This window comes from Manacus vitellinus, unplaced genomic scaffold (assembly GCF_001715985.3).
Source record: "Manacus vitellinus isolate BGI_N305 unplaced genomic scaffold, ASM171598v3 scaffold_14_pilon, whole genome shotgun sequence".
NCBI classification, from domain to species: Eukaryota; Metazoa; Chordata; class Aves; order Passeriformes; family Pipridae; genus Manacus; species Manacus vitellinus.
This window is the reverse complement of record NW_021939063.1, coordinates 9956636-9973018: the sequence shown is the minus strand read 5'-3', so window position 1 is coordinate 9973018 and position 16383 is coordinate 9956636. Positions and strand designations below refer to the sequence as shown.

Below are 16383 nucleotides of genomic sequence, written 5' to 3'. Positions count from 1 at the left end.
TCTGCATGGTAGGGAGGAGTCCAAGGGATACTGGATACAAAACTGTTGAAAATAAGTGCTCTTTTTGTCTTTTGCTCACAGAGGAGCTTATGTTGTTTTTCTGAAGTAGCCTGTGATTTCATTTCTTTAATTTAAAAGTATCAAGGATGACTCTTTCCCCATTCTGGTGAGGATATGCTTTTGTGCATGAAGTCAGGTTTATTAAGAGCTTCTTGAAGCATTGCATAGGCTGGGTCTTCAGCACAAACAGCTTTTCCCAAAGAAAACCCAAGCAACTTCACTTTTATCCATCTCTTCCAAAGAATCCTCTAAAAACATCCACACCAAGAACATCCCTTTTCACTCAGTGAGCCCTCTCCAGTTCACTTTTCTTAAGTGCTCCCCAGCAATTTCAATTTCTAGTGTTAAAGGATAAAAAGAAAGAGAGAAAGGGATAGAGACTTCCAGCAATCCCTCTCACCCATCCAGGCATTTCAGGCAGCTTCGTCAGTTTATATTTATGAATGACCTGGTGGCAGGGGAATCCACACAGTGCCTCATCCCCTTGCAGGTCATTTGCAGGCACAGACACACACAGAGCACTCACAGTAATTTTGTGCATGAGAGACAAGAACAGTGCAGAAACCAACTCAATGAAATTATTATTTCTCAATGATTCTAGTGCCTGAAATGATGTTATTAAAGTTACATTTTCCAGTCAATCTGGCAATTTCTCTTATTAAGCAGCGTAGACTGTAGTGGGGAGAGTCCAACACTAAGCTGGAAAGATGAAATATTGCTGATATACTGATTGCGTTATCTGAAGAAACCACCTTTCAAGGGTAAAATTAAAGAGGAATAAGGCACATTTGCAGACTGATCTTTCATGAAAGTTATCCAAGTTAGCAATTGTAATACGGTGAGAAGTAACTGATAAAGTCTAACATCACTCCCAGGAAAGAATGCCTCACTAGATACAACTGGGTTTATCAATCTGTGCAGCAGACAGCAGTAAATCCTAGCTGGCAAGGGAATACAATTCTCCCTATTAACTCCACATAAGCTTCCAAACTTTTTCTTGAATATGAAGGTGCATAAGAAATGCAGCCTGCTGAATCCAAACCCTGAAGACTTCCCTTCTTTCAAGCACCAAATGCCATGCTAAGTGACTGTGGAGTGAAATAAAATAAAAAAGACTGCTCTATTGTGGGTTTTCAATCAAATGAAATTAAATACTGTCAGTTTATTAAACTTTAGCACTCAAATAACTGGTGCCACTTAAGCCTATCAGCCACTATTACTTATGTGTCTAAAAACCCTGCAGTTAGTCAAAAAGGGAAAACAAGCTTTGTTTTAATGAAAACCATCATAATTGCTTTCACTGCACAGTGTTTGTCTCTAAGCTGCCTCCCAACTACGAAGACTTGTCAGAAGTCTATGCCCAAGCAGGCAAAAGCTTTTATTTTTGACATATCAATAGTTAAAGCCAAAAAAAGTTATCAATGGCCAAACTACAAAATATCTGGGTGTCTTGGGTTTTTTACCTACCCTGTCTTACCTAATTCTGGGCTTGGATTCAAAGAGGTCCAGGGAGGTGATGGGAACACAGGACTCAGGAGCCATAGGCAGAGCCAAGAACTGAGCACCCTCATGCACAGCCTGGGCAGGAACATGCAGCACAAATCAACAGCTTGGACACAACAGAACAGGGAGAAGTCAGGACTTCCATCTTTTGAAATGGAAATCAATTTCCTGCAGTGATAGTTTTAGTAAATTCTTTGACCTATTTTGCCTTTAACAAACTCCCTTTTGGTCCCTACAATGATTGCCTTAAAAATGGTACCCCTTGTCTTTCATCCTCCAAGACCTTACAAAAGAACTGTTAAATCAAGAGGTTGTTAACTTCCCAGGGAGGGAAGGAGTTTAAGAAGTACAAGGTAGTGCTGTAGTGAAGAGAAGGGGAAAAGGCAATCTGATCTGGTTCAGGAGCATGGCAGGGGAGCACATAACTCTTCATTGGAGACATAGAGAGCCAGAATTTGCGAATGAAAGCTCTAGAGATGCATCTTAGATATTGGAACATGTGCATGTCCTCTTTTTCCACTGAATGTGAAGAATTAACCATCTGGACACTGTGTCCAGAGTGTCTTGTCATGATGGATGGTCATCTTTCTAAAAATTATTTGTCACTCCTCAGGCAATTCAGAGGATGGTTCATGGGCACTAAACTCTGACCTGTATTATGCAGGGGTTGAGACTGGATTTTGAATGCCTCATTCACAACCCAGTCTTAAAAAATGCCCAAAAAACAAAACAGGTGAAGGTGCCATTTGGGATGAAATTGGCTGAAAAGAAAAATCCCAGTTCAGTGAACAGGTAATCTTTGTCCATTATAAGTCTTTTCTGCAATCTTGAATAGCTCAAAGCTTGAGATTCCACCTCAAATGAAGCAGAAGGATACATCAATATTTCTGCAGCAGAGACCAAAAGCAATGATTGACAAGGTTTCCCTGAGCTACCTTTTTCTGGTTAAAAGATGCTTAATTTCAAACAGAGGAAAACTGGAATACCCACTTCCCAACATATACATGGCTATGAAGTAGAAAGTTAGAGCATGATTCTGAAATAAAAGTGGAGTAATAAAAACTGTCATCAGACATCCCTGAGTTTTGTAAAAACTGAAACAACAGTTTTTAATTCTGGGCTTTGCTACAGCCAGATAACTTCTCCCAGTTCAGCAGGTAAATAGTCAAGAGCAAATTTCTTGTGTCAGTCAGTAGATAGAACAACAGAAAACCTACTGGATTCACCACAGAGGGAAGGTGGCAAAAAGACATTGTGCCAAGATTCAGCCTGGCAATCATTTATGAAGAGGGACTTACCACAGGTGTAATACCTTTCTTTGTTTTACTCCTATAGCACTTCCAAGAGAGTCTTTGTTACACAAGCAAATTACATGCTTCCAAGAGCACGTGCAAAGTTTTAGCATCTATGCTAAACTTACAGCATACAATGTGGAAAGCAACTAAAGAATAGTAAACCAATCTTAAGGAAACCTGCTAGAAAATATAACTCCTCAGATCAGGAGTTTGGAAAAGTCCCATCTTACAGTGACTCACATCCTGCTTCCCTGCTGATCTCCAGCAGCAGCATCAGTTTGACATGGGCAACCCCTGCACCACCAGGATTTAAAAACAAATGGGCAAGGGCCACCCAGGAGGGCTTTTGCAAGGAAGGTCACCCCACCACGTGTCCAGCTTAGCACCCTCTCTCTGCTCCCAATTACAAGTCTGCTCTGATTCAGGGAAAAGGCCAAGAAAATGAAATGACGCATCAAATCTGGAAGATTTGCTGTGCCAGTTCAAGAGGTGGCTGAGATTGATGCAGGTCCATACGTGGTGTGAATCAACCTCAGTGCTGACAGCAATAAGGAAATCTGTGCAAACCACAAGAAAATAAAAAACCAGCAAATCAAAAAAACCCAGGCAAATCATGCAAAAGGAGAGATGCATTTCACTGCAGTAACATTTAATAGAAGCATGAGCCAGGGATCAAGGAGTGAAGCAAGAAAACAGATTTAGATAAAACCTAAAGGACGCCGCCAGCACTAGCATAAAAAAGTAAAATAAACTATGAGGAGCAGATATCAAAAGTGTCCACGACCTTGTTTGCTACTTCACTGATCCTATCATCTCAACTAGGCTATGGCTTCAGAAGGAGCTATGAAAAATCAGAGCAGTCTGGTGAACCAGGACCCCCCTGGCCAAGTGTAGCCCCCAGCCAGACACATGCTCAGCCCCAGGGGCAGCGAGGGCAGGGCCAGCACTGCACACACACTGAGCTGGGAGAACAAACCAGCCTGACCCAGCAGAGAGCAGAGGCAGAGTGTCCCCACCTTTCTCTGAAGCAAGGGGGCCCATATCTCCAACAGCTTTTTCCATCATCCCATGAGCCAGTGCACCAAGTTGTCCCAAAACCAGGTTTGCCAGCGATGGGGTGATCCCCCAGTTGGAGCCCCCAACTCGCAGTGCAGCCCCCCAGGTTTGGGAGTCCCTTCTAGGAGCACTGCAAAGACAGCTGGTACTGCTGGAAGGTGACATCATGCAAGAAGACATTCAATGCAGTAGGTGGCAAATCAGGTGCTTTATCCCAGATTTGCACTGCATTCTGATGCAAAGTGCTTAAAAGCCAGTGGGAGTCAAGAAATAAGGAAGAAGTTCCAGACAGCATTAACTATTTTAAAAGAAAGATTTCCGGCACCCCATTTAGACTTGTTTTCAGCTTATCCACGAAGCTCTGCTAAACCTTACTAAGACTTAATTCCCATAAATGTGATTCTCTCTCAACGTTCAGACAAGTAGCAATGTTTCAAAAAAAGTATATACCAAATCGTGGGAGTTGGATTATTCATTCATGTGGTAAAAGCCATTATATATGAATATATACAGATGTTCCCACTTCATGACAGATCTAAACATATGTAGATTTTAGACTCTGACACACAAACCATCTATTATGCAATGGTCCATGTATGCGCCTGGGCTGCTTTTATCCTCAGCTGTGTCAGGAGGATTCATGGGAGCTGTGTGAGAGATGGAATGAGCTTATAGTTAAAAGACGAAAGAAAGTTAAAGCAAGAGCCTCTCTTAAAATGAAAGGAGGGAGGGAGAAGGAGAGAAATCAAAGAGCCAGGGAATATCAGATTCAGCAGGACAACAAGATGAAATATGAAAGTTTCAAAGTTATTTGATGTTGGAACTGGTGCAGCCTGACCTCATCAAATCAGCTGTTAAAAATTTGCCTCAATTGCCCATTAAATCTTGCTTCCAACAAGTCCTGCTCCTGTTTTTGCCCCACTTCTTGCTTCCCATCAAGCCTTGACTTGGCTTCAGGCTCTGCTGACACCCCATCCTCCAAACAGGCTGATGTCCAAAGATCAGCAGAGCACCACTGTGATGAAAGCAAACATCTGTTTAGTATGAACGATGGATGAGACTCCACTCCAGTCGAGGTATTAATGCACTCCAGCTGTTTCACATAGCTGCCTTCATGCAAACTGTTGTGCTGGTTTCCAGTTGCTTTACATTGCACAGGTGACGCAAAGCAGGCGGAGAACCCAGTCTCAACTACAGACAGCACAAGAATTCCCAAAAGGCATGGAAACTCCTGGTGAAATTCAGAACAAATTGCTGCAAGCTGTACTCTGCAACCCTCTGAAAGTCTCACAAGAGATGCTCATTCTGGTGAGCAAACAGGAGCAGCTTGGGATTAGCCAGGAGCAGGGTGCCAGCCACAAGGAGCCACAGGTTGGGGAACAGAGACACTGATTAAAACACCACTCACGGTTTGGTGAGCGCCCAAGCTCTCCCAGCCAGCACAAAATCCGGAGGGACTGGCTCATGGCAGACTCATGCCAAGGACTGAGGAAAAACCATTTTTGCATTGCCCTAGGCAGATACTTGCTCCCCTTTGAACAAGGGAGGGGGTCAAGTCAAGCCTGGGTGAGACAGGGTGAGGAGAAGCTCTCCCTGGGCTGGGTTGAGCAGCTCCAGCAGCACAGCTCCACCTGTCCCCCAAACCTGCCTTCTCCCCACGCACCACAACCCGAGGCCAGGCACGTTTATACCAGAACAAGGGCATATCTCTGAAAAGATGCAGCACACACCTGAAAGGTCGCAGCTGGAGTTTTACAGCTTACAGAGGATGGGAAGTAGCGATAAACTCGGGGAAAATTCAGGTGCAGCTAAAGACCGCAGAGTCTTGGGAAGAGAGGAGACGTATGTGACAGCCCTTCTCCACACAGGAACACAGACCATTAAATGTAATGCTTCACATTATGCTTCCCAAATACCCACTTAATTTTGATTCAACAAGGCTTGTGCTAATAAAAATTAAAGCCAGCAGGTTCCGTCGAGTGTGTAATAGATGCGTGGAAGAGCAGCATGCGCAGGTATATCTAAAATTAACTATGAATACTAAAACTGACTACTTTTCAAACCTCTAGATGTCTGGGGAATGTTGGATACAAGCACTCAGCAGGGTGCTGTGCAAGTGCCTGCCCAGCCCCCCACCTCTTCAGGATTGTAGGGAGACATCCTCGCACCAAGTATCTCCTGTTCCCATCATGCTAACCTTCAGATGGAGTCTGGATGTTTCTGAGAGCAGATATTGCCAAGCGCTTACCTCTTGCCAGTGCATGCCAGAACCAAAGGCAGCTGCCAATGATACATTTCCATCACTTTTGCAAAAGTATGGATGTCTATGGGGCCATACTGGTGCAAGAGAGATGAGTGTGTGCTCAGGGAGACCAGAAGGAAGAGATTGTCTCTGTGAACATTAGATACAGGAGATCCATTTAATGACTAAACACACATGATTGTTTGCTTATAAAACACGGTGTCACATAAATCTGCCAGGAGCTAATTGCCTATTATAGCTCATGGTGCTGCTCGAGCCGGCTGCTGAATGATAAAGGGACCTTTAGAAAGCAGGGAAAGCCAGAGGAGCTCCACTTGCCCGCCTCCACCACAGCTTCCAAACGCTTTGTTCTCCAATTCCTGCAAGGTGAATGCTTATTCCACCTCTAAGTGATGGGGTGCCTCTGCCAAGCTCGCTTGAGTGGGAAGGCTGGGGGCAAACTGAAACACAAGGGGGAAGAGGAGTTGCTTTGATTCTTTTTTTAAGTTATTATTACTAAGAATAACAAAATTTTCTCTGTTGCCTCATGCCTCTTGCCCAGCCTCACAAATCACAGCAGGTATCCCAACTGCCTCCGCAGCCAGCTGGGAGCTGAGTAATATTTGCCACCACCCTGATGGCAGCAGTCACCTCACATAGCCCAGCTACAGCAGCAAGGAGCAGGGAATTGCAGGGACAGGCAAGGGAGCCATGGACCACAGGGTAACACCTGATTTTGGTGCAAAATAGGAAGAAATGAGCCATGTACCCTCTGTTTCAGTGCTCTTCTAACTTCACCCTGATTTTAACTCCACAGGTCACCTGGGAGTTTACAAGTCACCTGGGCTTTCTGATCCAGATCTATACATACCTGAGCATCTTCCCACTGATTTCCTGATATTTCAGGACCCCACCTAGTCCCTTCCTACCTCACACTCACACACACACATGGCTTCATTACGTGCTGCAGAGGGGTCAGCTGAGGGTGAACCTGCCGAGAATGTGCCCCAAGATGCCCCCCTGCTCCCAAAGCTGCAGGTTCAAGGCACTCTGGCAGCACGAGCAACAGAGCACAGCAGCTCATGGCAGGAAGGAACATGATCTGTTTACACAGTAGGTTATATGGGAAATGCATCACATTACTGAAAAAAAGACCTTTAGCAAAACACATACCTTCATCTTATGCCAAGAGTTTAATCCTACCCAAACGGCACCACATTCCACAATGACATTATCCTCTATAAATCACCGGGGCAGGAGCAGGCCACGTCTCTCACATTTCAGGCTGAACTGTTCACTGCAGTAAGGACCCTGTACAGATCAGCCATCATGCCCAGAGTGGGCAAAGAGGGTATCTCCACTGAGATCTCATGGAGAAGCAGATCCACTGCTGGGACAACTCCACCAAGGCTGGTGGAACGACAGTGGGGACTGTTAGAGGTTTGGCTCAGACTTTCATCATTTGTACAGTCATGCATATGGTTTCTCAAAGACACGAGAGCAGATCCACGACTTAGCTCAGCTATTTGGCTGGGAAAAGGTGCTGATTGGAGCAGTGCCATCCCACCCTCTCAGCTGGGGTAAGAGCTCCCGCAGGGCAGAGGATGGGTGTGCTGGACCTCTGGGCTCCCCAGGCACAGAGAGCTCTGAGAACAGACAGAAACTGAGAGGGAAGAATTATTTGGGATATCAAGCAAGTCAATTTGCTCAATATCTGCAAACAACTTGGCATAAACCTCCAAAACAGAAGCACACACCAGATCAGAGACCTACATCACTCCTTTGGGGAAAATGAGGATGCAACGAAGCAGAAGAATGCAGCAAATCCTGTTTTTATCCACACACCTGGGCAGCAGGGAGCCAGATCTTACTCTTACCAACAGAAGTTCTTGCCTCCTAGGACAAAAGCACGTTGATGCTCTTTGTAACTGCTCCACAGCCCTTCTCACCAACTGTTCTCCCAAAACCTGAGCCAGTTCCTAACTTCAAGCTTCATTACAATAAACCACATGAGTGTTAGTTATATATTGAGGTTAAAAGTTAGAGTACTGCTGGGAAGAAAACCACAACTCTTTCCACCTTGCTAACGTGATTTCACAAACCTGCACAATAAGAAAACAGATCAGTTATGAGGCGTGATTAAGTGGATCATCTCTTCATCTCCCAGCTACACTAAGTAATTTACAGGGCCATTTTGGGACTGACATGCAAAGCAGTTTAACAATGATTAAACAAAAAAAGTATGAGATTCCATCTTTTCATGGTTTCCAGGTGTTGAGATCAATTTACTTCACAGTAATTTTCATTTCTGGGCCTTTCTTTTCCCTCCTCCCCACAAAACCTGCAGCTGCCAACTATGCTGGCATCTACAGCAGCTAGGAAACAAATTTTCCTGTGAAGCAAATTCTTCCAGGATGAATTGAATGAAGGCAGAGCTCATAATTACACATTACTGAAAACATTTCTGTTAAAAAATTGGGGAGATATTTTTATCCACATCTCCAGTTGAAAATCGCTGGGAAAGATGCTTTTGAAAAGCCGTCATCCCCAAGCATGTAATTATCAGATCCTTGAACAAAAACACACGGTCAAAGGAAAAAAAAAATACTTTCATTGAAATAAAAAAATCGGGGGTGGCAATTGTTAGGAATAGAGGGAGAGAAATTCTTCATCCTGTGTGATTTTGCACATTTCAAGTTACCAGACTGATCTGTAAATCCACAGATTAATAAACCTGGCAGCTAAGAACATCAAGCTCAGTTAGTAATTTTTTTTTGTTACGAACAGAATAATAATAATATTATAAGAAAAAAAAATCAGAGGCAGACTGGCAGCCAGACTGTCACAGAAGCAGAATTTCCCAACACCCACACAGGCACGCTTGTCTTGAAACCGTATTCTGCCACCTTGAATAGACAGCCATACAATGACCTGGGGGCCCTATCCTATCAAGGCTTAAGACCATGCCTACCCTGATGGGATTACTCACATGCTAAATATTATGCAGTAGCTGAACCGACAGCTGAAAAGAGCCTTAAATGTTCTTATGCCTGGTAGCATTCAATTGTCAATTGATGAATGTTGCTAAATATTTATTTTTGCTCTACTTTCTCTCCTCCAGCTCTGCATCAACACTTCTTTCTGATTATTATTACTTGTTAGCTTTAATTGTTTCTTTTATTTGCAACACCTACATATGCCTACACAGAAAAGCAGAGGCACCCTTCCCTCCAAGTTGCCCAATAACTCTTTCTGACCTTCTGAGTAAAATTGCATAGGATTTCCATCCTTGAGTTATCACAAGCAATAAACATTGGCACCCACACACAATCCATTTTAACAGTCCATTTTCAAAATAAATGAAATCCTATATGCCCTAACATTTGCAAACACTTTGGCAGTGCAGTTACTCTTGGCTTCTATGGATTAACAAAACAGAATAAACATTATAAAGAATAATGAACCTGAACACAAAGCCAAGAGCAAGGCTTAAAACACCACATGAAATTCAGTCCCCTTCTATGAGTCTCTCAAAGCCAGAGTGCAACTCTTCCAGCAGTAATGAGATTTTCTTAAGCAGGTTGGCAAGGAGGTTCATGTCTGTGCTGGACACTGGACTCCAATAGTTAGTGCTGGAGAGAAAACCTCAATAGCATTTGTTCAACTGACTCTATGAACAGACATCTGTATGAAATCTGTCTGGCCTTTGCACTGAAAAACACCCTTCTCCTAACAAATCTGTACTAATATGATGTCATGAGCACAACCTTTTAAGATGAAGACCTCTGTAACCTCCATACAGGAGAAATAAAACAATAATTCATTGTAGGATATTACTTTAGTCTTTTTTCTTCTATAAAAAGCAATTTTGGTAGAATGGGTCATCTCTAGAAAAGAGCAATAATTCATTTTGACTGCATAGATCAGCTCATTTATACTTAAGAATTTAGTCAACAAAACTTTAAAGACCTGGTCATCAAAATCCTAAAGCATCAGCAGGTATCCTTAAGACCTTATGAAGGATGGGTAAGACATCATGAGGCTGAGGAACAAAATGTAATGTTCAATTTGAAAAATAGAAAAGAAAACATATGCTATCAGAGTAGGAGCAAGACAATGACAAATCCGTCGCCTTTCCTTTCAGATCCTGGAACTAACCATCTGTATGTGAGCTGCTAACACCACATGAGGAGGACTAACTGGAAACTTGGAGCTACCACGAGTAAGTCGTGTCCACTCAGTTTCTTGCCATGAGAGAGTAACATTTCTGGATAGACAGAAAATGCAAGTTGTTATATCTCAATTTTAGAAACGCTTCTGACACTGTTTCATGTGCTATTTTTATAAGTATGTTTGGGAAACAGGATACAGATGATTATGAAGTGTATGCAAAACTGACTGGAAAACCACACACTGAGAAAATTCATCGGTTGTTCACAATCAGAAGGGACAGATGTATTAAACAAAGTTCTCTGTGGGCCCTTCCCCAGTCTGGTACAGCTCCAGGTTTTCACTAAATGACCTGGATGGTTGCAGAGAGATTGATCTTATAAAGTTTACTGACAGTCCATTAAGTTTACTCTAGGTATGAGGGACTGGAAGGAGGCTGGGAAGAAAATTTTAGATACAGAATGATTCATACATGTTTGAAAAAACAGATGTACAATTCAGTAGAGGTGCACACAAGCTACCAGACCTGGGCAAGAACAATCTCATGAATGAAGAATGGGGAAAAACTATCCAAGTGACAGCTAGCAAAGACTTTTCAGATACTGTGGACTGCAAACCAAACGTAATTCCACAGTGCTACATTATATGCAAGAAAAGCTAATACCCTGGTACAAGTAAGGTGGATATAGTCTGCAGGATCTGTGAAACCATCATTTCATTTTACTCAGCACTGACAGAAGCCTAATCTTGAATGCAATGCCCAGATTTGGGTACCACAGCTCAGTAAAGATGTGATCCAGCTGGACTTCATTCAGATTGAATCAGCGTAGGCTGGTCAGACATCTAGAAGGCCACAGCTTCTGAAACTGGGGTGAGGGATGAGTTTTCTATGCTAAAGAGAAGAGAGGGAGGAGAAAGAAAGTGTTATTACTGAGACATCCAGAATTGTGGTGCACAGAGGGAAGGAGTAATCTGTCATCTGTGTTAGGATGGCCATATCGATCAACATGACTGGTCTACTCTGGCCTCCAATCGGGAGGCCTGGAGACACACCATCTATAACGCTGCTGCTTCCTTTGAGAACGTACACAGGATCACCCTCGAGGAGAAAAGACAATGCAGAAAGAATCATGCCTTGCAGAATATACCACCTAAGGAATCCCTCTGCTGTGCCTTTTGCAATCAGACATGTCTATCTCGTATTGGCCTCATCAGCATGTAACAAATGTGGATAGAGCCTTTCCCAAATCTTCGTTCGCAAAGCCTGGCCATGATGTTAGGAGAGGAAGCAACAGCACCAAAATCACAGATGCACAAAGCTTTTCCTTAATATTTCAGTCTATTGAATTATTTGAGCTGATGTGGTGTTCCCAGATGGTAACACAGGTATGGCCTATACTGGCTCAGGCGAGAGGAATAGCCCAGACAAACTCTCTCTGCCCAGTTTTGGCTCAAGGAAATTAAGATCACTGATTCAGACCCAGAGATGTTTGTCTTGGTACACACACCCCAGATAGTGTTTTTCTTAATCTTTCATTTTGCTGCAACTGAGGCAAAGCTGACAAGTGACGTAAGCAGCTCGATGAGCAGGAGTTATATTAAATAGCAGTATTGTGATAAATTCTTCAATAAGAAAGATAAAATCTTTCTCCCTAGGAGATTTATCTATGACGATTTCCTCCTGTCTTATTCTAGCTCCTCACATTAGTTTTCTATCCCTTTCAGGCGTGTTTTTCTCTATTTCTCCCCCTGCCTATTCAGAAAGCAGAGAGAGAACACAGGAGCTAATCCCCTGAAAAACAATAATCAGGAAGGGACAAAGATCTATTAACAAGTCTCTATTCCTGGACATTCCCACCCTGCAAATAAAGGGTGCAGTCTGCTGGTCTGGAAGAAGGGACAGGAAATTCACACTGTTTTCCTTGGTCTGCAGAGAGTCCATCTCACCCTAAAAGCATGGATTCTAATGGCAACAAAAAAACCCACAACTAAAACCAATCAACAAACCCAAACAGAAAAGCACTGAACATCGTTATCTACTACCTTTATTTTTCCTTTGCCTTCCATACAAAACATACTTTAAAAAATAAAAAACAATTAAGTTACCCAAATGCATACACCTGAAAGACAAAGGGTTTTCTGAAGTTACCTGTGCTGTCTTCAATAAACCACTTAACTTGGGCTGATTTGCAGCAGGATCCTCAGCTGGTCACTTGGAGCAGCACAAAGGAGATTCAATAAGCTCTGTCATTCTGCCCACTCCTGCAGTGATCCTGCAGTAAGGACTAACTGAGGTTTGCTAGAGCAAAACATAGATGGTGGTCCTGGACTTCAGAAAGGCCATGAAGCATTTCAGGGAAGTCCTTCAAGGGCAAAATTAGAAGGGTTCTTGTGGAAACACACTATCACCTCCATCAGCAGAGCCACACAGAGTCTTGGTCTAACCAGATGAAAAACACTTTCCCCACCTTCCATAAAACATCACAGCTAGTTTGCATTTTCTGACCCTTCCATTCTGAAGGACAGACAAAAGTTCTGTATTATTAAATTGTCCCATCAAAAAACTTTTGAGAGTGGCTGAAGGAGAGAAAAGAAATCACCAAGGCCCTAATGATGGTGGGCCAAGAAAGCACTTCTGAAATGTCTGGATGCTTCTTTAAACAATCCATCTGGTTTTGCCTATCGCACTTAAATGCTAAAACGAGTGATAAGATAGCAATTCACTTCATTGCTTCCATTCCAGATGATTTCCAGATGAAGAGATGGGTCTCATGAACAAGCCAGGTATCAGGAGAAAAAACACATTACCAAATCAGCTGAGTGGCCAAAAGAGAGCTCCCTTAATGTGTCAGCAAAGCCAAACCCAATGTGTTGTAATCAATCCCCCTCAAAGCTCTTTTCTGTGCACTAAAATAACAAAGAAGAACAGGGATGGCAGACATGGAACTAGATGGTTGCCCATCCCTCTCTGTCTTTGCTCTGTGGCTGGTGCAATGGATGGCCTCACCTGTGGGGTGCTGAAGAAGACAGTACCTCCTGGGTGATGAAATCATGGGCTTGGTCCTCAGGAGCACCACCAGCACAAGCTGTGAGGGTCTGACACCAGGGTGAAGAAGGCTTCCTTACCCACTCAGTGACTGCACCATTCCCTTGTACATGACACAGTACTGACCCAAGGGTCTCAAGAAAGGTTTGGGGCTGACATCAGGAATATTTCTCATTTGATCACCCAACACCCAGACAACATCACTGTTTGCAGCAGCACAGTGATCTGGAAGCACCAGATGTCTCTGGTGACATGTTGGAGGAGCTGCATGAATGACCCTGTCTGTGGCTGGTGACATGCAGGAGACCAGTCCAGTACAGTCAGTGTAAGCCACCTCCAAGCCAGGGGCCCAGCTTATGGCTCAGCCCCAAGAGCAATGGGGAGCTCCTGCCAAATTGTCTTTTGATCTTTCATGGAACGGCTGCATTCCTGCCCTGTTAAATCACGCACCCAGGCTCCCTCTGCCTACCAGGACTCATCGCCGTGTCTCAGGCAGCTTCAAAATAAGCCCCAGCCTCCAAAATGCTCCTTGCTGTGCTGGAACAGCATCTAGTCACCATCCATGGGATTAGGCAACACAGCCAGGCCAAGCTGCTTTACACCTGGTTCCTTTTATCCCTCAGATTTAGAGAGGGAAAACAATTTTCTAAAGTTAGGTTCATGCTTTAGGGCATCTTGAGGCCAAGGAGTCTCACTACATCACTTCAAACAGTGTAAAGTGATTCAGAAACCATGTTTCCTCTGTATTTCCAACTCCAATGTCTTTGCTTTCAGAAAGGAAATACTTGCATCAGAGCAGAAGAGCAAGCTCCATGCAGTACATGCAGCTGCAACAAGCAGAGCTGTAACATGCAACAAAGTACCTGAATATTGCACCTTGTCAGAAATATCAGAGCCTGTTCCTCCTGGAAAGACTGGGGCCAGGATTTGATGTCTGTGCCCTTTGTAAAGGGTACCCTTCTACACTCCTTTACTCTCTCTTTTCCAGAAATTAAATAGATTTTTTTATACTCCACGGTAATAGTGAACTGCTCACTCAAGGTATCTAAACAGGGATTAGCAGCTCATTGAAATGGCAGATTTCTAGCAGGAGCTGAAATATTTATTAGACAAGGTAATAGTGGATTACACTGGAGGTGGGGCAATGGCAGCGATCCCACCATGTTCAGCAGAGTCCTTTACCCACGTCTTTCCCCCCAGGCCCCCATTCACCACTGCTGAATGCCCAGCCCATTCACACACTGATCTTGGAAAACAGAAAAGCTACATTTAGATTTTGCTTTTTAAAAAGCCAAAGCGACTGTAAAGGCTCTGCAATATCTGAGGTACCTTAAGAACAGCCCCTGTGTCTGCCAATCTTCCAGCTGGAGAACGGGAAGCCAGCCTGAAGGGTACTCTCCAGTGGTCACAGAGAGAAATTCTTTACAGAGAAGCAGAGATATATTTTGCAAATCAAAGCAATTAAGTTTGTATGCGACGGTTTGGATTTGCAAAACAGTTTCAAAGTAGCACATAAAACTGCTAATGATATTAAAGGTAGTTAAAGGAAATCAGATTAAACAAAAGTAAACTACTGGAGAAGGGGAGGAGGAAAATACGGACAGGCTCACTCACCAAAGTCTGACTGCAAATCCTTTTTCAGTCCACAAAGCATGTCTGCTGTTATCTATCAAATCATTCAACTAATTGTAACAGCCGCTCCGTTCTCTCTCCCTGCCTGCGCTGGAATCCTTTCCCAGCCAGCCCGGGCTCACTCGGGCTGCCTCCCGCTGCCGAGTGCGGCTGCAGCGCACACGCTGCTCCCTCACTCCACGGCAGCAAGACCAGGCAGAAATCGTCCTGGGCACTCCAGTTTGCGAGGACTCAAAAATGTGGCAATCCTTTAGACAGAAACGTCTTTACACGGATATTTAACGTGTGACTCGCCAGTCCTGTGCAGAAATAGGAAAATGAATGGTATGGGGTTTGGGGGTTTTTTTATAGGGTCCTAAAAATGCCGTGCTAGTTCTCTCGACTCCGCTGGCCATCAGGCATTGCAAAGCAAAAGTTGGAAGCGCAGTGATTAACCGGAACAGCTGGTTGAAGGGGAGGCAGCCACCGAACCCTGACGCTCCGGCAGATGCAGCAAATGTCGAGCGTGCACTTCATTCCCGGCGGTATTCCACCGGTGGAGAGCGGGCATCATCCCATGGAGATGTGCTGGCCCCTTCCTGCCAGAACCCTTCGGTGGCTTTCACGGGGATTTCAGGCGACGGGATGGGGGGGTGGGGGAATAAAAAAAAAGGCATAAACCGGAGGAAGGCGGTGCTGCGGCGGAGGCACCGCTGCCCCCGCGCTCCGCTCCAGCGGCACAACTTGGGCGGCAGCGGAGCCGCGCTCCGGCCCCGAGTTGCAGCAGCAGCAGCAGCAACGGGGCTGAGCGCAAGAAGAGGCTGCGACTGCAGTATTGCCTGACACACTTTCCTCTCCCCCACCCCCTCTTGGCAAGTGCTTGCAGAGCCTCCAGCACCTTTCAAGGCAATGTCAAGCTGCTGTCAAAGCATTACCCTGCCTCCCAAACACACACACAGTGCTCGTAAGGGAGTATGAGGCTGCAGTCCTGTGTCCTGCCTACAGCATTTGCTGAAAACTCGGTTTAACCCTTTCTTAGGAAGGGTTTCTCAGCAGAGGAACCAGCACGGGCAAAATGCATGCAAGTCCTGTGCTACGATTTGGGTGAGGGGAGACTTTGGGGGCAATGATGGGAACCAGCTGGTCATGGGGAGTCTGGCCCTCCAGGAGAGGATGCTGAATGGCTCCCTCCAAAACTGCTGGTCCTGCACTGTGGGTGGAGATAGGGCATTAGCCTAGTAAGAAATGGTTGTAATGAACCAGTGTCTGCTTCTTTTACTATTAAAATAAAAGACAAAGCAGGCTGATTCATGTTGAAGATACAGAGCATGCAAGGGGATGCCACTGCCCCGGCTGTGGGTCAGTAAGTCTGTCTGCAGGGTACACAGGGCTGGATCCTG

At 44.5% G+C, this 16383-nt stretch overlaps 1 protein-coding gene across 5 annotated transcripts in view; it reads right to left on the bottom strand.

The window, feature by feature from the left end:
• Positions 1 to 16383, bottom strand: part of GRIP2 (glutamate receptor interacting protein 2) — a 123998-nt gene that overhangs the window by 67543 nt on the left and 40072 nt on the right. The window contains exon 1 of one of the 5 annotated variants that reach the window (XM_008925278.4): positions 14987 to 15078. The exons of the other annotated variants lie outside the window; for them this stretch is intronic. Coding sequence (XP_008923526.2) covers positions 14987 to 15026 — 40 coding nt within the window. The 5' untranslated portion in view covers positions 15027 to 15078. Of the gene's footprint in view, positions 1 to 14986; positions 15079 to 16383 lie in introns of those variants that run through there. 5 annotated transcript variants of the gene reach the window in all.